At 30.1% G+C, this 25,192-nt stretch overlaps 6 protein-coding genes across 12 annotated transcripts; 3 read left to right on the forward strand and 3 right to left on the reverse strand.

The window, feature by feature from the left end:
* Positions 1 to 65: 65 nt before the first annotated feature.
* On the reverse strand, positions 66 to 1,703 carry LOC114877476 (V-type proton ATPase subunit S1-like). Its single transcript, XM_029190105.2, has 3 exons — positions 1,352 to 1,703; positions 907 to 1,266; positions 66 to 836 (listed from the first exon to the last, which is right to left on the reverse strand). Exons 1-3 carry the CDS (start codon positions 1,619 to 1,621, stop codon positions 273 to 275), a joined length of 1,194 nt encoding a protein of 397 aa, XP_029045938.1. The 5' UTR covers positions 1,622 to 1,703; the 3' UTR covers positions 66 to 272.
* Positions 1,704 to 1,804: 101 nt separating this feature from the next.
* On the forward strand, positions 1,805 to 4,150 carry LOC114877475 (tektin-3-like). Its single transcript, XM_029190104.2, has 9 exons — positions 1,805 to 1,938; positions 2,007 to 2,161; positions 2,247 to 2,498; positions 2,591 to 2,823; positions 2,920 to 3,029; positions 3,110 to 3,258; positions 3,338 to 3,560; positions 3,637 to 3,791; positions 3,867 to 4,150. Exons 1-9 carry the CDS (start codon positions 1,906 to 1,908, stop codon positions 4,075 to 4,077), a joined length of 1,521 nt encoding a protein of 506 aa, XP_029045937.1. The 5' UTR covers positions 1,805 to 1,905; the 3' UTR covers positions 4,078 to 4,150.
* Positions 4,151 to 4,190: 40 nt separating this feature from the next.
* LOC114877472 (glycerol-3-phosphate acyltransferase 1, mitochondrial) lies at positions 4,191 to 13,708 on the reverse strand. Of its 5 annotated transcripts, XM_029190098.2 has the most exons (14): positions 11,584 to 12,329; positions 11,279 to 11,484; positions 9,051 to 9,169; positions 8,785 to 8,963; positions 7,360 to 7,515; positions 6,871 to 7,265; positions 6,346 to 6,769; positions 6,094 to 6,265; positions 5,804 to 5,988; positions 5,533 to 5,719; positions 5,232 to 5,455; positions 5,058 to 5,168; positions 4,791 to 4,983; positions 4,191 to 4,711 (listed from the first exon to the last, which is right to left on the reverse strand). In XM_029190098.2, the coding sequence occupies exons 2-14, from the start codon at positions 11,338 to 11,340 to the stop codon at positions 4,524 to 4,526; spliced, it is 2,595 nt and encodes an 864-aa protein (XP_029045931.1). In that variant the 5' UTR covers positions 11,341 to 11,484; positions 11,584 to 12,329; the 3' UTR covers positions 4,191 to 4,523. The 5 variants fall into 5 exon arrangements, with proteins under 5 accessions (XP_029045931.1, XP_029045932.1, XP_029045933.1 ...); XM_029190099.2 differs by lacking the exons at positions 11,279 to 11,484; positions 11,584 to 12,329 and adding an exon at positions 13,543 to 13,708; XM_029190100.2 differs by lacking the exon at positions 11,279 to 11,484 and having other exon boundaries at positions 12,170 to 12,329.
* Positions 13,709 to 13,914: 206 nt separating this feature from the next.
* On the forward strand, positions 13,915 to 17,274 carry LOC114877474 (nucleolar complex protein 3 homolog). Its single transcript, XM_029190102.2, is given in 11 exon segments — positions 13,915 to 14,028; positions 14,110 to 14,366; positions 14,446 to 14,707; positions 14,786 to 15,077; positions 15,163 to 15,497; positions 15,578 to 15,948; positions 16,021 to 16,185; positions 16,257 to 16,614; positions 16,685 to 16,729; positions 16,731 to 16,783; positions 16,852 to 17,274. Coding segments are annotated over 11 exon segments (2,355 nt in total). The 5' UTR covers positions 13,915 to 14,022; the 3' UTR covers positions 17,063 to 17,274.
* Positions 17,275 to 17,376: 102 nt separating this feature from the next.
* LOC114877471 (KAT8 regulatory NSL complex subunit 3) lies at positions 17,377 to 23,324 on the reverse strand. Its single transcript, XM_046287129.1, is given in 24 exon segments — positions 17,377 to 18,058; positions 18,061 to 18,633; positions 19,762 to 19,953; positions 20,036 to 20,114; positions 20,117 to 20,262; positions 20,265 to 20,397; positions 20,468 to 20,920; positions 20,922 to 20,970; positions 20,972 to 21,008; positions 21,011 to 21,110; positions 21,112 to 21,155; positions 21,234 to 21,283; positions 21,285 to 21,345; positions 21,348 to 21,365; positions 21,368 to 21,445; positions 21,448 to 21,514; positions 21,594 to 21,642; positions 21,644 to 21,743; positions 21,746 to 21,899; positions 21,901 to 21,959; positions 21,962 to 22,176; positions 22,272 to 22,430; positions 22,432 to 22,643; positions 22,730 to 23,324. Coding segments are annotated over 23 exon segments (3,435 nt in total). The 5' UTR covers positions 22,521 to 22,643; positions 22,730 to 23,324; the 3' UTR covers positions 17,377 to 17,528.
* Positions 23,325 to 23,438: 114 nt separating this feature from the next.
* Positions 23,439 to 25,119, forward strand: LOC114877477 (phospholipid phosphatase 5). 3 transcript variants are annotated; one of them, XM_029190108.2, is made up of 7 exons: positions 23,439 to 23,568; positions 23,660 to 23,914; positions 23,994 to 24,099; positions 24,183 to 24,330; positions 24,422 to 24,550; positions 24,634 to 24,804; positions 24,870 to 25,119. In XM_029190108.2, the coding sequence occupies exons 2-7, from the start codon at positions 23,832 to 23,834 to the stop codon at positions 25,022 to 25,024; spliced, it is 792 nt and encodes a 263-aa protein (XP_029045941.1). In that variant the 5' UTR covers positions 23,439 to 23,568; positions 23,660 to 23,831; the 3' UTR covers positions 25,025 to 25,119. The 3 variants fall into 3 exon arrangements, with proteins under 3 accessions (XP_029045941.1, XP_029045942.1, XP_029045940.1); XM_029190109.2 differs by having other exon boundaries at positions 23,441 to 23,568; positions 24,910 to 25,023; XM_029190107.2 differs by having other exon boundaries at positions 23,442 to 23,568; positions 24,858 to 25,119.
* The last annotated feature ends 73 nt before the right edge of the window (positions 25,120 to 25,192 follow it).

Raw genomic sequence — 25,192 nt, forward strand, 5'->3', positions numbered from 1 at the left:
CATTATGTGAAAAAAGTAATACCACGTACAAAAAATATGCAAATACTGAAACAAAGTATGCAATGTTAGGTAAGCGGAATGATTTAATTTATCTTCTTACAATGAAATATTATTTTTAAACCAAAATAAATTTTACAATGTTTTTAATTAGTTTTGATGAACATTATATAAGTTATCAATATGAAACTGATAACATATTAGACAATTTATTAAGTCACAACTATTTATAGTATATATTTACATAAGATTTCTACAAACTTGATATTATTATATCATTCCTGAGCTGAAATTGTGATTGTTTTACCTTTAGGATCATCAAATCTATCCATAGTACGAATATCTAGAATCATAGTGAGAGCCCAAATCATAATCAGAGCTAATATGGCAGTAACAAATATTCCTGTCCAAATTGGAATTGTAGTAAAACCAACACAATCATATGCATCATCAAATGCTCTGGTACTATTAACGATTACTGCTGCATCAAGTTGTACTTGAAAGTTCGTAATATTTAGTATAGTAGAATTATTGCGAAAGATAATTGTATCTGAACAGTGATAAGAAAAGTTGAATGGAAATACAATATCTGTCTTTGTTGTTAGATTTTGTTCACTGTCGATATTATTTGTACTTGGATATAACATGTATTTAATTGTTTTAAGTGTATAATATCCTGCAGTTTTAACTTCAAACATAAAAGTAAGCTCATGTTTAAATATAGGCTGACCAGTTCCATTGAATTTCAGAATTAAATTATACGAAGATGTCTGTGGATCTGTGTTTTCGGAAGATGTATATCTGAGAGGAAGATCTATGTATTTTGTTTGGTCAGGAAGCTACAACAGATATATTACTTTCATATAAAAATCGTAATTATAATATTAAAAATATAATTTTTAAATTTACCTTCACCGATAGAGCTCGACTAGAGTACAATAATACTCTGCCTGATGAAACAAGAAAAGGATCAGAAGTATCATTGGCAGAAGTATCAGCTCTTTTTACTCGCTCCGAACGTCTATAACTACATGACTTTCCTGTGAGAAGAGCTATCAAATTAGGATTGGAATCTTTTATTGTCTTGTACGTCTCTGGAATAACATCTAAATTGTTAATTGGCATAATCAACAACTGTCCATCGGATACAGAATCTATGTAATCATTGTAAGTCTGATTATAAGAAGATAAATCTTCAACAGTATTCACTGCTTTCTCAACTGCAGGATAATAATGTAACGAATCACTGGCAACAATTTTTTGAAGATGCTGAAATGGTAAAATAATTAATTAATTATTAAATATACAAGTAAATAAATATAACCTAAAAGTTGTCAATATATGCAATAATAACCTGTTTGTGTTTTACTAAATCTTCGACGCACAAATTATCTTTTACATAAAGAAGAACAGGAGGAAGATTTTCTAATTTCTTACGTAAAAACGAATCGAATTCTTTGCTGGTAGTTTTTAAAAACGGGTTCACTGCGGTTGTTGGTAAATCCGAATTAACGGAACCGCCCCATAATAGTACAGGTACCGCATTATCGGCGTATAATGGTAAAATTTGATACGTAACAAGTAATATAAGAACATAATTGAAAACACAACGAAACCCTGTCATGATGCTTTTAACTAAACTGATTTGGGCGAGTCAGATAGGTACTGATCAGATCGTCCACTATCGAGCAGAAAGCAACGGATCACCTGACTTAGAATCATATGACAGACGTCACGTGACAATTTTGTTTCCGGATTTTAAACTAACATCCATTTTGAATTGCATCAATTTGCTTTGTAAAATTAAACATTTAACTACCTAAATGAAATTTTAATACACATAAAATTGTTGTCGATGCTAAATAGATATATTTTAAAATAGTATTTGAATGATTGTGAGACACCAAAATGGAAGCGAAGAAAGAAACTGTTATGTATTCGGTTTGTATAATCCTGTAAATTTAAATAACAAATAAAATAATTATATTAATTTATTATTGTTTCGTTAGCAACTCCAACCATGGAGTACAGTAGGTGTATTACCTTGTATGGAACAAATTGCTGGTCCACCAATTTCAATCAGAGTTGGAGAATTTTATAAAACTCCAAAACCACATCCTTGGCGACCTACTTTAGGATATGAAACGGTAGAAGCAGCTCCTTTGTAAGGAATTATTTTTAACTTTTAAAAATACTTGTTTCAAACTATTTGCATGAAAGTTTACTTTGAAATCTTTTTCCTTCTTTAGGCCTGCTCAGCCGATGACAAACTTACTTAGCAATACTTGTTACACGCCGAATGGTATGGCTACAGAACCATTGCGATTTCCAAATCTGGTGACCGGTTTTGATCGAAATCCTGCACACGGAGCACGAGCTGCGCTCTATACAAGATACGGTCCATACGAATGGGTGCAAAATCAGCTTAGGCTTTACAATGAATCGGATAGCAATAGAAACTTTTCTGAAAACTTGCGACAGGACACCATTCGAATGATGCGGTAAATTTGCTAATATGTACATAAATACATGCCAAGTATTGAACAACAACGACAATTTATATGTATATTAAACTACATTATTATATCTACAGAGAAGCCGATGAGAAAGTACAAAACGGTCAAACCGAAACTGGTCGTAAATTGGGAGAAAGAATTACAGATACCACTTTTTGGAGAAACGAGGTAGCTGGAGAATTAGAACGATTAATAATAGAAAATATAAAGATGCAAGAATGTCGTCGAGGTTTACAAACTGCAATACAAAGTTTAGAGGGTCAATTGCACATAGCGCAAGAATGTCTATATTATCGTGAAGCGAGAACAGGTTTACTTTATTTTACTTTACTTATTTTCTGTATTAAAAAATTAGTAAATATTGTCAGTACATATTTAAAGTTGATACTTTTGGAAATGTAAATAGGTTCTGACTTGGTACACGACCAAGCTGAAGCTGCTCTTCTAAAAGAAGTGGAAGTAGTTAGAAATTGTCAAAATAAATTAGAACATTTCACTGCTAAATGCATTAATCAAGTAGGTTTGAAACCATAATTGTACATTGAGTGTTCAGTACTATTCACACTCTTAGAAGGCTTCCTTCATTTTCAATTCAGCTTACAAATAGTAGGGCAGTACAAAATCAATTAGAAATTGACATAAGAAATAAAGAATCTGCGCTTGGTATTGATATTACGTGCCACCAGATGAACAACTACAGTCGTGGATTGAAATATTATGGTGGTATTGAGAAATATGATCCTAGGTAAACAATATGATTTATAGCGGTAAATTGTAGTTTATGATCGTGATTTAAATGTTAAATTATTAAATTTTATTTTAAGCGTTACAGAAGCTGAATCTTGGATGGAAGCCTCCAATAGTGTAGTAAAAAAATCACAAGCAGAAAGGTCAAAATCAAATCAATTACGAAGTGACATTGAAATCGCAATAGATGCGGTTGGACATGAAATGTGGGAAGCATGGGGTAATACGAATAATGCTTTGGCCAGAAGAGCGGCAGAAATGCTGGAAGCTAAAGAGAAATTACAAATACATTTGCACAAAGTAATCGCAATAATATTTAACTCTTATACATATGTACATGGTAGCCGAATTTAAATCGTACTTCTTTTGGCTATAGACTCAACAAGAAATCTTTGAAATTGAAAAAAATTTGCAATTAATACAAAAAGCTATTGCTGACAAAAGTTCGGCGCTAAAAGTTGCACACACGCGTCTAGAGAGCCGAACGCATCGACCCGAAGCAGAGCTGTGTAAAGATTACGCACAGATTAGGTATCGTTAAAGAAATTTGCATTACAGCGCGTACACGCAGCCACTAAAACTGTATGTGGTTTCATTATGTTGTAGAATGGTCGAAGAAGTTGAAACTATAAATTTTATGATAAACGACATGAATTTAAAACTGCAGAGATTCGAAGCACAACATCAACAACTTTTACGTACCAGATCCAATTTAGAAACTGATTTAAAATCTAAAGTTGATGCATTGTTTATTGATAGAGAAAAATGTATGGGTATGCGAAGAAGTTATCCAATTGCATCGGTTATAAAGTTTTAAATTACACGTACGTATTGAAACGTGAAGTACTTATATTTTTTATTAATTTTTTGTTTGCATGGTGTTGTCTGTTTTGCATAATACTTTTAATTATTTAATCAATTTTATAAAAATTTAATAAAAATATTTTCTTTGTATTAACATTTTTGTATAGCAATTTAATAGTAGTACACAAAGGTATTTTCATTAAGGAAATTATAAATCTATAATATTTTATCATTAATGTAAGGTAATATCACATTAATCATTTTGTATAGAATTCGTACTTACTAACTAACTAACTAACAGATCAAGTCTAACTGTACAACATTATGACTGTATACCTATTCGCGAAAGCTTAGTTGTCAAAAACAACTTATAAAGTAGTATGTACAAAGTTTTATAACAAGGTTTCTTCCATGTAAAAAGTAGTACATTGTAAAGATTTTTTTTCAGAAATGTAAATTTCAATGTATGTTTCTAGTCCACTTAAAAGCAGCTACAGTATCATAGATTTTCGTTACAGTTGAATCTGTATCATACTCATCTTTCAAGTAACAAATTTTAACATTTTCTTGTGGGTGACATTCCAAAACGTTCCATTTTTCAAACAATTTTAAAGAATTTTTTATTGGATCAACACACAAACTCTCACCTACAAACATTGAAAATATTTTAATTTATAGTATGTATGTTGATAATTTGTAAAAACATAACTATAAATTGTTACTTACCATAGTTTACAATACCACGATCTAAATTCGTTTTCAGTTCATTTAAAATTTCATGAATTAAATCTCCTTCAGATAATGATCGGCCTACTAATTTTCTAAGAGTAAAAGCACTGAAAGTATACGTATCAACTAACGGTCGTAATAACATATGAAGGAATTCCATACGTTCGGCGTGTTCTGGTACTAAACTCAACTGTCAAAAAACATTAAAATGAATTATACTCGTCCTGATTAAAACGAAACTTTAATTAATAAAAAATTGCTCACTTTATATTGAATACTTCTACTCCTATTTGTATTATAATATTCTTCGTCTGAACTATCGTCGAAAGTTTGCGCGTACCTTCTACTCCATAATTCTTCTTGTAAACAACATTCCTACCAAATAATTTGAATAAGTGATTGTTGATTGACCAAATCGGCTACATTAATGTACAGTACCTCTTGTGAAGTAATGATCTCTGTATGTGACAAATTTTGAATAGTTTCCGTAATAATGTGCTCCAATTCTTGGCACGGTTTGCAGAAAATAAATTCGTATTTAAAAATATCACAAAGTTTAAGGGAATTTTGAATTAAACGATTTTGAGATACTGTAATGTTATTTTCCGCGATAGCAACTGGGTCATTGATTTGTGAGTGCAATTCAGCATACAAAGCTGTTACTGAAAAATATAATTAACACGATATAACACAGTTTTTTATTAACGAATAAGTTAAAGATCAATGTGTGCCTTCTTACCTACTATGCTGTCCATAACATAACACGCAAGCATTGTATTACTGTAATAGGATAATTCGATTACATTTGGTAAAATCGATACAGGACGGATCGCGATCACATTATTTGATTTGACTGGCTGACCACTAACAGCTTCCGTAATTTCTTGTCGTTGTTGTTTTACCAAACCTGGACCTAAAATATCAAGCTGAAAAAAATAATCAGGTACATAGATTTATTGTATAGATTCTTACTACAATACATTATCGTTAACATATTGAATTTTACTAACTGCATGATTTATAATATCAATGTTTTCACCACAGAATGCAATATCATGGTGACGAGATTCCAAATCCTGTCTTATTATCCGAAATGCTTCAACCAATTTATCCAGAGTACAACCATCTCGAAATTTATTTAAGAGTAAGAATGCAACAACGTTGGTAGACATTATCGGCATCGAGCAGGCACAATCTAATAAAAATGATTAGGTAATTATTGTTACATTAACAACATTCGATGTAATAGAATTTTAGAATTTTAGATATTTAGAATTTAAAATTAATCCTTTGTTTTTACCGTGTACAACGTGCCGTGCAATACTATCAACTAACTGCCGATATTCTTCCATAATGACGTCTGTACCATAAAGCGATGAACTCGACACTGTGTATTTCAAAGGTTTTTCAGACGGCATTATTTTTCCTCCAGTTAATTTGTTTTGTTGATTTTGAAACGATTTTAACATTTCCTATCGATTAAAATCGAATAACATTAGAATGATAAAAATCTAATGTAAAATATATTGAAAGTTAAGAAAAAGTATCTTACCCTAAGTGAAAACGGTTGACAAAAATCAACCTTAACAATACCATAATTGCCCCTTAAGGTTGACCATATACCTTGAATCGTGGAGCTAAAAGTTTCCATTTTCTTTGGCTGACCTAACTGTTCTCTAACAAAATTTCCATCCACGAGACGTTCATAATTCATTGCAACGGGTACTAGTAGTGCATCTTCAATAATTCCATCCATGTATGCATCAACAATAACACTCAAAATGCCACCTTTTGGCATACATGGTTTACCCGTTCTTGTACGGCCACCCTCTATAAAGAATTCTATGTTATGACCCGCTCGTAAGCTTTCCATTACGTATGTATGAAGAGTAGCGCGATAAAGAACATCTTTGCGGCCTACAATGGGGTCAATTCGGCGTTTTATAAAAAATGCGCCTAAGCCTCGTAAAAACCACCTATTTAACGAAACAGGTAATCAGTAAAATTATACAACAGAATATATTGATTATAAAGAGAGAGAGAGAGAGAGAGAGAGAGATTATAAACAATAATATACCCGAAAAACGGAATTTTCAGATTATCACCAGCTGCAATCAATGGATCTCTAATATTATTTGTTAGCAGAATGAAACTGATCATAATATAATCTAAATGACTTCGGTGTAAAGGAAGCAATATCAAAGGAAGGCCAGTCTCATTTGCTTTCTTCAGCATCTCTATTTGAGAAGGTAATACTACTGCAGATTGTATAAAACATGGCAATAACTTATAAAGAATCCACGAAGTTATTTTAAGTAAAATATTGCTTAATCTGCTTTCCATTTGATATAATATAGTTTTTGCTCTTTCCTGCGCCTTCGCCAAGGCTACGTTTTCGCTAACACCTTCATTGCTAACAGTTTCTGAAGCAGTTAATATGATTGCTTCCTTTAATCTTTCATCTGCAAGGACCTGTAAAACAAAATTTTCTACAAAATGTACAAGAGATAAGGGGATTCAGAGGATTCTGATATACATGTAAAATTCTTTTAAATCTACAACTTACCGTTTCTGTTATCCTTGGGTAATCATACTCTTTACAACTATAAACATGTGAAATACAATTAAACACTTTAGAAAACAGTGACAAGCCTGGATTAACTATCAATATATTTAAGCCAAATGGCATATGCTGCTTGTTAATAGTATTTACCAATGAATTCTGCAAGAAAAGAAGAATTAAGTCACCTGTTTATCGATAAAATTAAGATATAAACTTACATGTAGAAGAAAATGGATAGTTAATTTTTTATCGTTAATTTGTGGAAGAAAAAATCAAGGAAGATAAACGCATTGTAACATTACTTTAACCATGCATGGTTGACTTACATGTACTGGATATCCATGTACCACGATAATGCGCAACCATCGTGAAAAAAGTCCACGTGGTTCTTCGTACATTTTTTTTTGTTTTTTCTTTCTTTTCTTTTTTTTTGTTTTCCCAATAATTATCTCGCGGTTGTGTCGGTTATCATTACTAGGATGCCGATTACATTTGAACTTTGCTGATACATAGTTCATTGATACATAAACATATCAATGTACGAAAATAATTAGTTTAACTTTGAAGGTGATCAATTTTTATCACTGAAAGTACTTACACTGTTCCTTATCAATGCTCGTAATTATCCGATAACGGTGCATTGCATTTGATCTTAAATATTATGGATGTATTTAAATAGCATCGAAAAAAGAGAAAAAATAAGTCTCAATATTACTACAGTAATCGTAGTATGTAATCATAATTGAATAAAATGTCAAATTAAATATACAACAAGTGTCACGCGATTGCGTGTAGAATTCAATTATTCTACTAATCAAATAAATTGGTAGAATTCGATGAAATAGTTACATAATTAAATGCGCGTTGAAAGATGGCGTGTTAATTAGGTAACGTATGGTTTGTAATTGTATATCTACTTGTACACGATGATACTTAATATTTCAACTGTAACTTTATTATGATTATACACTAAAAATCGTACTTTTATGAAAAAAAAAAAAGAAAAAAAAAAGATAAGTTACTGCAAAGAAAAACTTGGATACATGTTAAAGCATGTGAATATTCGCAATTCTGCACGCAGCCTGGCTACAAGATTGCAAGATAAATGTATTTTTAGTCGTAGAGAAGAGCGTGAACTTGCGACATTCTATTAATCGCCGAAGAATGCGTACTTACTTGTTAAAGTTACAGAATAACTGGTATAGAACTTGTATTACATTTCTTCATTCTAATTTTCAAAATTTTATGCTATAATACAGAAACAATTGAGTGGCTAATTTTAATTATTGATTCACTGTTGTATACGTTTCATAGGTCTAGCTCATGATTGATCCAAAGGATCTATAATTCTTATACGATGACGATTATCTTCCTTGAAGTTTAAGCAATAGCAAACAATACCTTACTAAAGAAAAAAAATTCACTCACTCTAGATGATGGAGTGCAATTGTTGCAACAGTAATGTAGATAGGAAGATTTTTCTTTAACAAGTGGAGCCAATGGCTCGGTTTCTTTGATTTTATACAGAGAGTTTTCGCGAATCTTTCTTGCTTGCTCCCTGTCTTGTATCTTTTTCCTATGCAATTGTTGTCCAGCTCGACGAAGTTCTGTAACATAAACATTTTATGTTACAAATATTATTTTTTTTTTCTTCGATTACTTCTCTGTTTACTTAATATTTCGACAAATCTTACCGTCCAACGAGAATCGAGTGGTGGATGATTCTGTATTTCGCCTTACTTCCGTCCTGGTCTCCCATTTCGCGTATACTTCTTGTAAACGCGTTGAAAGTATATCAACCATGCTGGGAGCTCTGCGATCGTGTAAAAAAAAAAAAAAAATATTACACTAAAAATAAGACTGAACCGAGTATAACTGAAGCGCAATTTTACGGGGTTTGCACTTGAAAAATGATGATGAATTATTTACGCTCGATCTCCGATACTTTTAACGAGTCGACACGGTCGAGTAGAATTCAAACAGAGCGAATACGATTTTTTCTTCTATTTCTTTTGCCTCAAACATATCTCCTTGAGTTACTGACAAGCGGATGAAAAGAGAAATAGAAACGGGTATTATAAAAAATAATAGAGCGTGAAAAAACGACAAATTTTGTATGCTTCTTAAAAGCAAAGATTTGCAAAGTTTCGTGAATCAACGATGATGATAAATTGTACATCGAACGTGACAAGTCGAAAATTAGAGTCTCGGTAAACTTTAACCCTGTTACACCATTCTGGTTGATTTCGAATGACCCAGGAAAAAATTCCATCTTGTACCTATGTCAACAGACATTTTACCTTTTTATTTCCCATTGAAACCTATCTTACGCTTAACTTTGTAAAAACAATGAAACGAATAACAACTCGGGAAAAGAGATTCCTAGTCACGCGATCTGAATTGCACAGATAGATCAGGTATCGGTTATATAAAGCAGTATTAAATGTTCCAGTGTCCTAACGTGTTAAAAATATTGAAGTACGTATATGTAACCAGAAATCGGTAGCTTGGTATCATGAGAGAAATGAAGGAAAAAAGAAAAACTAATAATCTTTCTGAAAAAATTATTTGTTTATCGAATGCTACAGCTCGTCAAGATGATTCTTTAACACTGGTACACGCAATAATTCATTGGATGACACAACGTCTTCTTCGAAGGAGTTGATAAGTACATATCGCGATCATATTTTGTGCATGTACTACGAACGTTGTACCATTTCAGTAACAATGAACATTTTTCCAAAGAAATCAAGTATAAGGTTTAGGGGTTGTTCTATTAACAATAATTGTCAAAGTCCAAGCTGATAACAGTATCGTGAGAGACAAACGTCACGAAGAGATGCGATCGATTACGTGTAGCGCTACAAACAGCTGGTTGGTTTTTCATACAATAAATGATTTAGTATGTTGTTGCTAATGTTTCTTCTCATTTTATTCTTGAATCGCATTTATTAGCTTATTTTAAATGAAAAAATTCTTGCAAAAAAAGAAAAAAATCGTGTCAATCATTTTCTGATCCACTGTATACTGTATACGCGTATGTTTCATTGCCAGTGAAAGCATTGAACGATTATATTTATCTTTCTTTCGATATTTAATCGTTTGTTTAAATCAAGTCTTCCGCGTTTCTATTAGACCGTTACTTAAGAAATGAATACTTCATTGCAAACCATTTTCATAAGTTTATCTAATAAGCACCGTTATCTTTGATTTCAAATAGAAAACAAGGAATCAATTGCATAATGCATATGCATGTGCGATTCTAAACGAGATGTTTTTTGTCAGCAATACGTTTAAAAATTACAGCAGTATTTGAGTAAAATCGCTGCAATGATTAATTCAGGAAATAACGACACGAAGTGTATTAATGTAATATCATTTTATCGCTAATTGTAAACATTCTTTTTGTAAGCAAAACCTTTCGTTATTTCGTTAGAGAAATGCACTTTGTTCCCTGGATCATACGAGAACGACTTTCGATGTCCCCTGAACCAAGTTTACACCAAGTTTCGACAAAACCTTTTATTCTTAAACTGATAATGATAAATAGTAAATTAAAATGAGTTTCAAGCAAATAAGATAATTTCTTATTTTGTAATAGTATACTCAATATTTCAAAGTTCGAATAAAAGAAGAAATTACGTTATACCCATTATATGTATGTATAGAATATGTACTCCGCTCGTTTCTGTAATAATCTCATGTACATACATATGCGCATAGATAAAGCTTATTAAAATGAAATTACTATAATTGCAAGTTGACAAGATACCATCTTTAGGTACTCGTGAAATGATCGAGAATCTCGATTTGTAAGTTCAAATTAAGATTATCAATTGTTTCATAAGTCAACAACTCCGATCTTTAATATTTATTTAAAATACAATAGGTAACGTTGTACAAAGGGGAGAGAATACGTTACCTGTAGTTGAAAAAATAGAAGAGGACTCCGAAAAAAAGGAAAATCTCAACGAACCCATCCATTTTTCAGTCGTGTAACACGCGATGATGATATTTTTCTCTTTCCACCGAAATAAAAAGAAAAGTACTGGTACGTTTTTACCAGTCAACAAAGAGCATGGATGTGACCTCAACTGCTTCTTGCCATGATTTCAATCACAGTTTATCCTATTTCGTTTAATCATATATACATATATATGTATGTGTATACATTAACGATCCTTGTAAACTTTGCAGCGCGTCGATTGCCGTGAAAAAAAATATTACCGAACACTTCCATAAACAAATCCATAGATTGAAATGGCAAATGATTGAATGGGTATCGTTAGCGTTATTCGCCGCCCCCGATCCCTCGTAGTAACTTTTCTTCGCAAACCTTTGAAATAAAAGCAGTAATACGAAAGGCTGCTTCGGTCGTGACAAACGTCAACTTTCTACTGCAATACGTTAAGTAACCACCAACAATATTCCCCGTAGACAGTTCACTGACTCGCTTAACTTGACTAACGATGCAACGCCGGAATGATGTTCGCGTATGACAACAGAATACGTTTTTTCTTTTCTTTTAAAATGCACTCAGAAACTACATATAACCCTCTTACAATTAGAACGTTTATCGTTTTACAAATAACTTCAAAACATTCACGAATGGAAACGAAATGACAACTTTAAAACAATTTAACATCGTTTACATAATTGGCGCTTTAACTTGCCATTAGAATCGACATGTTTTAAAATTATAATTTTTAGAAGCAAACAAACTGTTTTACAATTACAATCTTTTTTCTCTTTTAGTTTCGATTAAGTACTGACGTTTTCATCTTTAACAGATTCATTTGAATGAAAGAAATACCTTATTTTCAACAATGTTCTTATTTTTAGCAATAATAAAGAATCAATTCATATATTCTATACGAAATTAGATTTTTTTATAAAACAAAGAGTCACTTTCAGTTTCAGTTTCATTCGACAATCGATGTAACCACCGCAAAGGTTGAATCATAACTGTATCTGAAGCATCGAGAACCACATGGTATACGCGGTAAATCACATCAACAGGAAATATTAAATAATCTGCATCAATTTTTCGTTTTTATTTTTTTTTTTCCTATCAAAAACGTGACCATTTGTCAATGTCAACTTAAAAATGATAAGATTATGATATGGAAATAGTTACGAAATTCGTACTATAATCCCTCACAAAAATAGGATTAACGAAGACCAGGGTAATGAAGGCATTTTATTTTGCATGAATCAATCAAATATGTTATTGATTAAATTTAAATAACAAAGGAAACAGAATGTAATTACAATTCTGTCTATATTCCTGTTACTTTGTTACAACAATATTATAACATATGCACAAACAAATTGCACATACATAATTTGATTCGAAATGCACTGATCTGTCGCGATATAACACATTAATTCAACTAAAAATATTTCAACATTTAAAGATCAGATGTCCTTCGACGGAAATAAAAAAGAAAAGATTGTCTTTGTTATTGTGTATCTCACAGGGTACACCATGCGACGAACAACATCTTGAGTAACAAAAACGGTATGACCTGGTGTCCAGTTAGTTCCATGCAACTCGTAAATTAATCCTATTGAAAGCCATTACCGTTTTATGTTGCTCCTTTATTGTATGTATGTACGTCAATTTGTAAGAGGACATTAAGATTCGCTGTCTGAATATGTATACGATCGGGAAGATTCATTGGTAGTCTAAACTACGAAAGAACGGTTTCGTGCAAGGCTCGTGTTAAACGCTTTCTTCTTTTACGCGCTACTTTCACAAATTAAAAATAGTGAACATGAAAAAACGATTCAATTTTTGTTATGTTTTTTCCCCTCTTTTACTTGTTATTCTCGATTAAAATAATCCACGTGAATGATTGATTAATTCTTGTCATGTGTTACCTTTACAGTCTACACCATCGTGTCGTTATTTTACTTTGTTTTTGCTTTTCAAGAATTATTCAAAGATAGGATATACATATACATATATATATAAGTAGTATGTACATACATATTATCAATTTTTAGTACTAGACTTTTTTATTGCATCAATAAAAAATAATTATAACAAAGTTCGCTCAGCATTGTGGCATAATTTTACTATTTATATACATATGTACTTAAATACGATGTTAAAAACAATACAAAACATAACCTTTATATGTACATAATATATTTTGAATTTATTTTACAAACAAAACTTACCTTGTACTGACGTTCGAAAAAAAGATCTCAGGATCACATGAAATGTTAAATTAATTACTTAAAACACATCTATCTATATAATTCAAAACACTAACGATAAGGGATACGTTATACGCCACATGACGCCACACATTGCAGCACCGTGCAGAACATAACAGCGTGACGCGTATACATATACCGCAGTTCACCAGAGTCCATAACTGCGACGCGCAGGTTGGAAGATGGTGGGGGAACGCAGCGAGCTCTCCGCTAATCGCTTTCCACTTCGTTTTGGAGTATCGCCAATCAGGGAGAAGATGCGCACGAAAGAACGAAAACTGGTCTTTTCGCAGTTATGGACTAGGAAACACGTGTTATCACTATTTATATATATCACCAATCACTATATAAAAGTGTAGAAATAACCTACTGATTGTCAAAAAACAATATTTGTTAAAATTGATAGAAAATTTAGTTAAGAATAATTGAAATTACAAAAACATGGGGGTGAGTAAAATATCATTTTATATTATTTTAATAAAATTATTACCATTTTAACCTAATTGTATTCTTACATAAATGAAATAGAAAAAGTTAAAAATTAGTGCAATTAAGAGAAATAATCAAAAAAGAAATAAACTTACAAAGCAAGGAAAGCTTAAAGCAAGACGACATAAACCATTAAAGAAACAAATTCAGAAAACAATAGCTCCACCTCCTGAATCTATCGAAGAGGAAAGTGATGATAACATTTTGGATATGGTCGAAGAAGAGGATTTAGAATTTCTTAGAGATGCTGTTTCAAATAAGTCCTATAATTTACTGAAACAAATTCGTTTTAACGAGTATGTTAAGATATATAAATTATAACAAGTTTCTATTTAGATTTTGGTTTAAAATTATCATACATTATATGTAATTTAGAACAGTTGATGGCAGAAAAAATAACAAGCACAATAAAAGGGAGAATGATGAAACATTAGAGGATAAATATGAAAATAGTATATCAAAAGTAATTGAAAAAGAAGGTGCAAAAACAGTTCGCATGTTACTTCCTACAAAATCTCAAAGTGGAATTATAGAAACAAAATTAATTGAAGAAAATGTTAATGAAGACAGTGACAATAAGTCTGATGAGGAACAAAATAAACAGAATGATAACATGGAAATAGAATTGGATTTACATGTAAGATGTAACTAAATTTTATACTCCACTATTAATATAACGATGCCTTATATATCTAAATGGTAATTGATATTTTAGACTGAAAATAAAGATGCAAATAAGGAACCTGTATCTATGATAGAACTTTTAGCATGTCGTAGAGATGTATTAAGATCTAAACGTATAAAAATAGGATTACTATCTAGTAGTCTTTTAGAAGCACCTGAAAGTAAATGTGAAAATTTCAAAGTATTGCTAGAGTTTATGGAAGAAACTGATCCAGAAGTGTACATTAGCGTTCGAAAGTTAGCAACTGTATCATTATTAGAAGTTTTTAAAGATTTATTACCATCCTATCATATTCTTCAACTTCAACAGGAAGGTGTAAAATGTATGTAACTGTAATGAATAAGTATACTACTGTACGTATTACTTACTGTTATGAACTGCAAGTGGACAATTTTTTTGTTTTCCAGTAAAAAAGGAAACACTGGCTTTGCAAAATTATGAAGCGGCATTATTAAGATATTATAAACGTTATTTACAAAAATTAGAAAAAATGTCCAGTGTATTAAGGAAAAAGAAGGGAGATACAAGACAAGTAGAAAAACCAGAAATTGAATTGGGCAAACTTGCAGTAATGTGTATGTGCAATCTTTTAACAACCAATCCTTACTTTAATTATTCTGTTAATATAGCAAATTTCCTTCTACTATTTCTTGACAATAAACATGAATTTATAAGGCAAGAAGTCTTAAAATGCATTTCTCAAGTATTCAAAGAAGACAAACGTGCCGAATTATCTCTTACAGTAAGAAATTATAATGTCTATATAATCCTTCTGCAATGCAATTTTTAGAATATTACTTACAGTATTCTTAAATTTCTCAGATAGTGCGTAAATTGAACCAGTATATAAAATTAAAAGCTCATTCGGTACACTCTGAAGTTGTATCTGTATTGTTATCTCTTCGTATAAAAGATATAAATTTGGATAAAGAGAAAGAAGAAGAAACTAAACAAAAGAAGCTTATGTCTCATAAACAAAGAATTCTTGCTCTGAGCAAGAGAGAAAGAAAGAAAAGTAAAAAACTTGAGCAAGTAGAAAAAGAATTACTTGAAACCAAAGCTGAAGAGAATAAGCAGTCTAAACAAAAATTACTTACTGACATAACAAGTATAGTATTTACAATTTATTTTAGGATTTTAAAACAAGCTCCAAATAGTAAAATTTTATCTATTTGTCTGGAAGGTTTAGCAAAGTATGATAATCTTTTATTATATTTAATCAGACATTAAATTACTTTACATTTATTAACATTTAATAATTTTAGATTTGCACATTGTATAAATTTAGACTTTTACCAAGATTTAGTAACTGCTATAAACAAATTAATGGAAGATGGTAACTTAAGTCTAAGGGACCAGTTATATTGTATTCAGTGTGTATTTACAATCTTATCAGGACAAGGTTCATCGTTAAATCTTGATCCTTACAGGTTCGTATTACAAGTCGATAACTGATGCATAGAAAGAAGAACATAATTATATTTTTAATTACGCTTTACAGGTTTTATGTACATTTATATAAAGTTTTATTAAGTATTCATTGTGGCAGAACTCAGTCAGAAACAGATATTCTTATAAAAATTTTAATTCAAGTTCTAATTCAGAGAAGAAAAAGGATTACGCAAAATTGTTTAATTGCATTCATCAAACGAATAACTATTATAGCTTTACAATCACAACATAATACAGCACTTGGCATTCTCGGTATTATAAAACAAAGCATGCAGCTTGGAAAAGCAGCAGATATTTTATTAGATACTGATTGTACTACTGGAGATGGTTTTTATCAGCCAGAATTAGAAGAACCTGAATGCTGCAATGCACATTGCACAGCCCTATGGGAGCTTTCAGCTTTGCAAGTATGTATTTAGAAATATTATAAGCAAAAGCAAGTGTTGTTAAATGTATTTTTATTTTCTTTATTATTAGCGACATTATCACAGTGTTGTACAAAAGATGGCGAGAAACATATCTTGGGGGAGTACCACCAAGCGGTGAAGGTTGTTTACCTACGGAAATTGCAAAATTGTAAGTTATCCAAATTGTGTATATTTTCTGACACTTTCTAATAAAATCAATTATTTTATTTGTTTCAGTACTCCAGAAGAACTTTACACTGAATTTGATCCTACTGGTGTTGTGTTTAAACCAGCAGTACCAGTTCCCAAACAAATACATACTAAAAAGATAACAACACCAATTCATCATTTTATAAATAGCAAATTCAAAGAATACATTAATACTATAAATAATACTGAATTATTTGCAGATGGCTATATAGACTTTTATAAAGCTTATACTAATTAATATTATTTGTAACAGAAATTGCAAATATGAAATGAGTGGTAGATTACCTAAATCTATGCGTACTTTGTAAATAATTACAATTGGTTCTTACAGTTATTTTGTTAATTTAAATAGTAATAGATTTACAAAGCTACATCATTTATACTCACTTATACTGACATAGATACTGTTTTCAAATAAAAATATGAAACAATGTTTTATTGTACTTGTAAGATTTGATAGTAAAATGAATTACCTATGATTCTTTACTACTATGCAATATATTTATAACACATTTTTATCGATGATAACAATAGAATTTCAGATAAAATAATATTATTGTTATCAATCTGCATATTATATGTTTGTTATTTACTAAAAAGCTAGAAAGAAGCAGCCATGTTTTGTTACTAACATTATAAAATTTCAACTTTTATATAATTATGTTTTTGATACACGTATACATTTTTATTCGGAATTAAGCATTTTAAATTTGCAAGTTCATTATATCATCGGAACATTGTGAATTATTTTCTTCATTTTCGTTCAATCTTATTTCAGTTAAATTTTCATTTGCATTACCACTAATTTGTGAAGGTAGATCAACAGGTGTATGTTTACGTTCTATAATATTCATTTTTATAGCATCTTCTATTTCTAATGTTTCATCTATAAAATTATCATCATTCTTTGGTAACTGTTTTGATGAGATTTGTGTATATCTATGCTCATTTTTGTCAAGATTTAATAATTTAGATGTGTTAACTTTATCAGTTGTTTTTGTTACAATAACTTGTTCATTTTTATCATTCTGATGGATTAATTGAGAATTTCTTTTTGCAAGAATTATTTTGGTATACTTGACAGTAGGTTGATTGGTTCGAGTTTGTATTGGGATTGTAGTTTTTGTTTTAGATATAGTAGGGTTCTGAGGTTTGGTCTGTAATATTACATGGTTTAAATTTTGTACAGGAACATTAGGACATATAATAGCTTGGGTAGAAGGTGTTACAAATTATTAGCTGTTTGTTGCAACTTGTCTTGTTTGTTACTTATAAGGACAACTTTAGTATTACTGCTTAATTTAGATGTATTTTTTTCATAAACGTCCAGAGACATAGTTGTTTGTGATAAAGGAGGATTTTTCTCAATAGAATTTAAATTGTCATCATCTTTTGCAAATATTATTGGTATATCTAATATGTTTCCTAATTCATCATCTATATCATTTACAAGAGAATTCTTTTGTACTGTTTGAGGCTTATGAATTCTTTGTAAATTAGATGTATTGACCGTAATTTTTGGCATACTTTTGGTAGATTTATGGGTAACTTTTATTTTGTTAGATAGTGGCAGAATAGTCCCTGAATTGTGACTATTTAATGGAACTATCACCGATGAACAAGCAGGTTTAGTATTAAGAGAACTTTCAACCATAATTACATTTCCACATGATGTGTTATGAGAGGTATTGTTGTTGTTACAGGTTGTTACTTGACGAGGTAATTGTGACATCTTGAACGTGTCCAATGACTGAGTAGAACTGAGCATCACATGTGAAGAGCTACTGGTTGTTGCCATGTCGTCCATCACTATAAAATACATAGGTATGTTTCAACGGTATTTTAAAGCATAGAAAACTAGTACATAATTCATTGGATTAATATGAACACCATTAAAGGATACATTTTCCGTTGTATATCAATTGTGAAAATACATTCTTACAACAGATTATTGACTAATTATGATTGTAATATAAATCATGCAAAACTTAATTCAATGAAAAATAAAATGTTGAATTGGCATTCTGACTAATGTTACACTTTGTTTCATATACATGTTTTTAAAATAAATGTGCTAAATATTTTTAATTGCAATATTTTGCACACAATTAATGTCAAATAGGATTGGGATAGGGAACAAATAAATTCAAATTACATGAAAAAATGTTTATTAACATAAAATAAACGATAGTAATAATATATTTACAACATATCATTTTAGACTTCTTTTGAATATATGAACTTATATTAATTGTAAATGATACAAATACATGCTATGTTTGGACATGTATGACATTACATGCTAAACAAGAATATACATAGGCAAAATCCCCTTAGTTCTTTTTCTTTCCCATAGAAAGAATAATGTATAAGAAACATTCGACAATACATAGACAAGTGCAAAAAGTAATATAAATTGACTAATAATGAAAAAAAAAATATATGACTAGAAAAAATAAAATCTATTAAATTTACTACATTCTGATCAACATATTGATAGATGACACCAATCCTTCCAATACTCTTGTCTTTAAATTACTGTATATTAAACATTTACAAATTATTCTATTATTGAAACTTTTGTTTATGTTTTGTGTGCTTTAACTTCTTAATTACTATCTTTTATGTCTTATTTGTTGTAAAGTAAATCGAAAATTTTAATTTTGTTTTTGTTTTCGTTTTTATGAATACTGTATCAATATATAAATACATTTCAAATATATCATTTTCATATACATACGTACAAAATTTAGAAATTAAAGTATTTTTGTTTTAAAAAAGAATGTCATTTTTTAAGTAGATTATAATTATGCTCATTTAGATTAGAAACTTAATAATTCCACTATTTGTAAAATCGGTTGTAAATTTAATTAAAAACTAAAAAACATTATGATGTAGGTAAATTACTTAGTATTTGATTAGATAATAATATTCTACCTTTTGATATCGTCGATGTAGATGATGTTGCATTAACAGCCATAGAATTATTTGGTGTGAGTAAAATACTGGAAGCTGCTGACACACGTGCAGGTGAAGAACTATTCGTAAGTGTAAAGGAATTTTTGCCATTTTGCAGAATATTTGATAAATTTCCATTTGACGTAACAATTGTTGGCTTGCTATGTATCGCTATAAAAGATAAATATATATACACATATAATAATATGAATCAGTAATGAAAAAGAAAATATAACTATTACATGAGACATACCTGAAGTAGTTGTAGTAGTGACCCTAATTTGATTTCCTGCCGTTGTTAGAACATTAACCAGTTTTGTATCCCCATTTTGTTGTCAGGAATATTAAGATGCCTATAGTTACTTGATATTACTTTAGAAAAACCTTATTGACGATACAATTGCTTTCATTTTGAAACGTTTTGTAATTGTACATTTGATGGTACAATTTTAGACACTTTAGTTGATGCAATCGAAGATTGGGAATATTTTTTGTTGTATTAAGTACAGTTTGATCTGTTGATGCTGGAGCTAGTCGTATTGGACCAATAGGCGCTAAACTTGCTAATGAACCAATGTTTAATGTTATACCACCATTGTCAGAATTTGAATTTGGCTGAAATAAAAATAAATGTTATCACACCCATTTTCCTTAGCATAATTTGAAATTACATTAAAAAATTTACCTGTCCAGAAAGCCTAGACGTTATTAAATGTTCTACAAAATGTGCTTTTTGATTACTAATAACTCGGGGTTTTCGTTTTACGGTCTGGGTATGATTTGTATGCGTTCCACCTACTGCAATTAAATTTGACTGGGTATTAAATGTTCCTACTCTAGAAATCGTAGTAGATGGTGTATTTTGTCCAACAGATACTGTTGTCGAAATAGGCGTAGTTGGTCGAGACTTTTTTATAGTCGGTGAATTTGGTTCGCTTTCAACGGAACTACTCGTAGAATTTCTTCGTTTTCGTGATTCTTTTCTATTGTTTTTATTCTCATAATTTGACAATGACATCGGTCTTAATGGTAGTGGATGTGGTTGCAAAAGAATAGTGCCTACAAAATCTCCAATTTCATCCAAGATGCATCTATCTACCATACTTTGAGTAATACCTTCTGATATCTTTTTTGCGGTTAGAAATTCTTAAATTATCATCAGCAGTTCCAACTACTACTAAACTTGTTCAACCACATTTTTTCTCTAAGATCTTCTAAATCATCGGGTTCACAAGTGTAGCATTTTGTCCTATGACAAAACATGACCGGACATCGTATATCATTAATGTGTCATCAGGTGTACCTCTTTTTCCTTTCGGACTGTAGTAAAAGGAAACCAAGAGAAATAACTGCAGTTACATGTTCCATTTGTGCTACCTATAAACGTTTTAAATTTAATGTTGAAAATTTTTATATTGCAGTAATATATGTATACTGATACGAAGATATACCTGACATGCAAGAGGCAGCACCAGTATTAAAACCAACAAGAATTATGGTCGCCAGGACAATCGCTCCTAATATCTTGTATTTTAGTTCTAGTAGCTTGAACTAGTTGATCATACACACCATCATGGTCATTCGTTAGCTGCCAAACCTAAATGAGTATGAACAGTAAACAACCCATTTCCTAAAGCTCCCAATTGTGAAATCCATTTATGTGTCTAGAAGACATACTAGATCCAACTCCAGAAGGAACTATTATCAAAATTGGATTTCCTGGTAATTTTTTCTACAACAATAATAATTATATTCATAAATACGTATAAATAAACACATTATGATGATCTGTGTAGGTAACATATATTTACAAGTCTGTTGATGTTTAAAATTGGGTTAACCGGATCCCATGTTCGTTTAAAGTGAGCCAAGAGTTTCCCATGTTATAGAACCTGTTTTTGCATTAATATTTGGTTGTACAGCAATCATCTTATCAATAAGTTGAGGAATTTTCAGTCTTAAGTTTGTAATATATCAAGATAAATCCCAAGGTACTCCTGAGGAAGATGATCAAACAATAGATTATGTAGCCACTGTGCAAGTCTCCAATCCCAACCGGCTGATGCCAATGCTTCCCGAAATCTTCTGGCAGCTGTATCAACCGATGTTCGCCGGTTATATTGGTTCTATTGGACCATTAGCTTTAGCTAATCTCGCAAGTCTTTCCGAATTAAATATTTAAGAACTTTAGTAAATATTCGATTTTGAACAGGTGTCCATAAAATTTTATCAAGTTGTTCTTCCCAATCTTCATTCTCATCCGGTCGAGCAAAATTTGCTAACCGTTGAAGTTCATCCATTTGATGTCTAGCTCTTGTAAAATCAATCGGCAGTACCGATGATTCGTTACTCTCTTCGTCTATAATAATTTCTTCATCCTGAATAAGTTTTTCTCTAAAGTTTGAAAAATTATATTTAATGTATAAAAATTATAATATCATTCAGTGTTTAATAATCATATTTACAATTTTATTATTCTTATTCCTTACGTTAATGAAGATTTCTTTGAAAAAAATAATTGTTTTATTGGTTTCACATAAACATTTTCTGGTTTCCAATTCCATGGTCGAGCATAACAATGATCTTTTGCAAGTACATTATCTTCTGTTTCATAACATCCAGCAAGCTGATGCAATATGCAGTTAATCTATCGGATTTTCATCAAATGTGTCACTGATGGGACTTGGTACTCTAGAACTACTTATCGACGTGGAAGGCATTGCTGATGATGTTAGCATTACCTTTTTTGTTATTTTATTTAAATATGTCGCTAAGTATGGATACTCCTTTCTCCAAATGATGTTCTAACCATTTATCTGTTTTCTTGCATCACTGTTATCTTATTTCTTAAATGTATACAGCTAAAATAAAATTATTAATAACATTAATCATTCATAATATTTAGGGGGAAAAGCCATGATGAAGTATGTATAAAAGTGAAACTTACTCAGTAAATGTATTCAATGAATACTTCTATAGAAATTCATTTATACAACTAACCTTTATTACACAACTTGGAGATTTTTAGCAATAGCATCACACTGATTTAATTGTAATAATGACATGTAATTCTATTTCAAATGATAGAAAATAGTACAGTATAATCTATCATAAAAATACACAAAAACTCACATAAAGCAAAAATATTACAGGAATATATCTTGTACCTCCATTGATTTCAAATTACTTCATACATAAGAAATAGTTATTATGAATCGATTTAACTACTGTGCAATATCAAATGAGAAATAAGAAAAATAAATTTCAGAAAAACATATGTAAATAAGTATGTAATAGGTACATATAATTCCAATTTATACAACACACAACATTCAGAACAACAAATGTCTATACTGTGGCCTACTGATGTCTATGATTGCGTTTAAGCAATCAATCGACAATTGAAAGATTCAACTAAATTTCATACTTTTTAAAGATTTCTTTAATAATTTTAAAGACGATTTACAAACAGATGAAATAGTTCACTCCAAATATATTGAAAAATCTAAACATTCATTTTTTTTCATATTCAGTATATATATTAGAATAAAGTCCGATTCTCAAATGAAGATATCATCGTATCAAAAACAATGAATATCGTGCTTTTAATATTATTATCTAGCCAAAATGTTAGTATACAATTCAAAATGGTGTAGATGAAATGTATCATATTTTACATCGAAATCTTAGTGTTGTATTTCACTTTAAACATTCCTTTTCAAAAATGTATTTTTAATTTGCTATTAAACAAAAATTGAACTTTTAACAATTATTATAAATCATTAGGTAATATTCATTTTTATATGCAAATTATCCAATGTTTTTATAGAAGGTTAATAACAACAAACCAAATTTTTTAATTAAATTTTTCTTTTAGGTGTGTTTAAGATGATTACATTTTCAGTAATCAGTATTATTCAGAGACACAAATTTGTACATACCTAACTGTATATCTGCATTATGAATTATTTATAATTGCCTATTCGTTTGTACATACATATTTTGCGTAATAGTTGTATTATGTTTACAATTGTTTATTCAAATTCATAATGGTTGTTACACGTAGTACAGATTTTTTGTCAGGACATTGGTTTGACATATTATTAAGAATTGTCTTAGTAGGATTATTCATGTAAGTTTTTATTTAATATATGCCAATTAAATGTACCTGCATGCTTTTGTCACAAGTGTATTATTTTTTGAATATATAGCGAACTAGAAAAGGCAGAACCATTCACACGAAAAATTCATGAAGATGAATTATGGTTATATAAAAATCCAAAAACTGATTCATATGTACCAACTACAGTATTATGGGTAATGTATTTCATTACATATAGTTGTATCTTAATGTTTCATTAAATTTTAATTGTTTGAAAATAATTTTTATATATTTTCAGCCTTTGGTTTTCATAATGCCAGCTATGGTGATCTTGCTTACTTTTTTAGTTTATAAAGATAAAACTGATAGCTATCAAGCAATATTGTGTATAACTTTAGCATTAGGATTTAATGGTGTTATTACAGACATCATAAAACTTATAGTTGGTAAAAAACTAGAAAGATCAATTTAATTTATGATTAATATACATGTATATATCAATTAATATACATATTGATCATGTAAATTTTTTGGTAGGTCGTCCTAGGCCAGATTTTTTTTGGAGATGTTTTCCTGATGGCAAAGTAAATTCAGATTTTAAATGTAATGGAAATCCAGTTGCTATAAGAGATGGCAAGAAGTCATTTCCAAGTGGACATTCTTCGTGTATGTTAAAGAATAATATAGAGTATATAATTTAAAAATAATTATATATGTAACTTTTCATACTTCTTAAATTTATTTTATAGTTGCATTTGCAAGTTTCGGTTTTATCGCACTATATGTAGCTGGCAAGTTACATACATTTAGCTTAATAGGCAAAGGACAGTCATGGAAATTGTGTGCATTTATATTACCAATTGGCATTGCTCTTGTAATTGCATTGAGTAGAACTTGTGATTATCATCATCATTGGCAAGGTAAGCACGTTTTTACTTTGAATAAATGCATTTTCTAATTCTGAAAATTTTAGATGTGGTTGCAGGTTCAATAATAGGATATTTTTTAACATATATATGTTATAGACATTATTATCCACCATTAGATTCACAAGCATGTCATAAACCATATTCTGCGCTTACTTTACAAATTCAACTGGAAAATACAAAGAATAGGAATGAACAGATTAAATGGATTTAACAAAAAAGAGACAAACAGTGGTATTAAAAACAAATTATGACGGTTTTGGACATTTAATAATTCTATTTATTTTTTGATTTTGTACATTCATTTTTTCTTTTGTATTATATATTTATATATGTAGTAAATAATATTAATGCATACATTTTTAATGTAAATACATATTTT

Source organism: Osmia bicornis, chromosome 9 (genome assembly GCF_907164935.1).
Source record: "Osmia bicornis bicornis chromosome 9, iOsmBic2.1, whole genome shotgun sequence".
Taxonomy (NCBI): domain Eukaryota; kingdom Metazoa; phylum Arthropoda; class Insecta; order Hymenoptera; family Megachilidae; genus Osmia; species Osmia bicornis.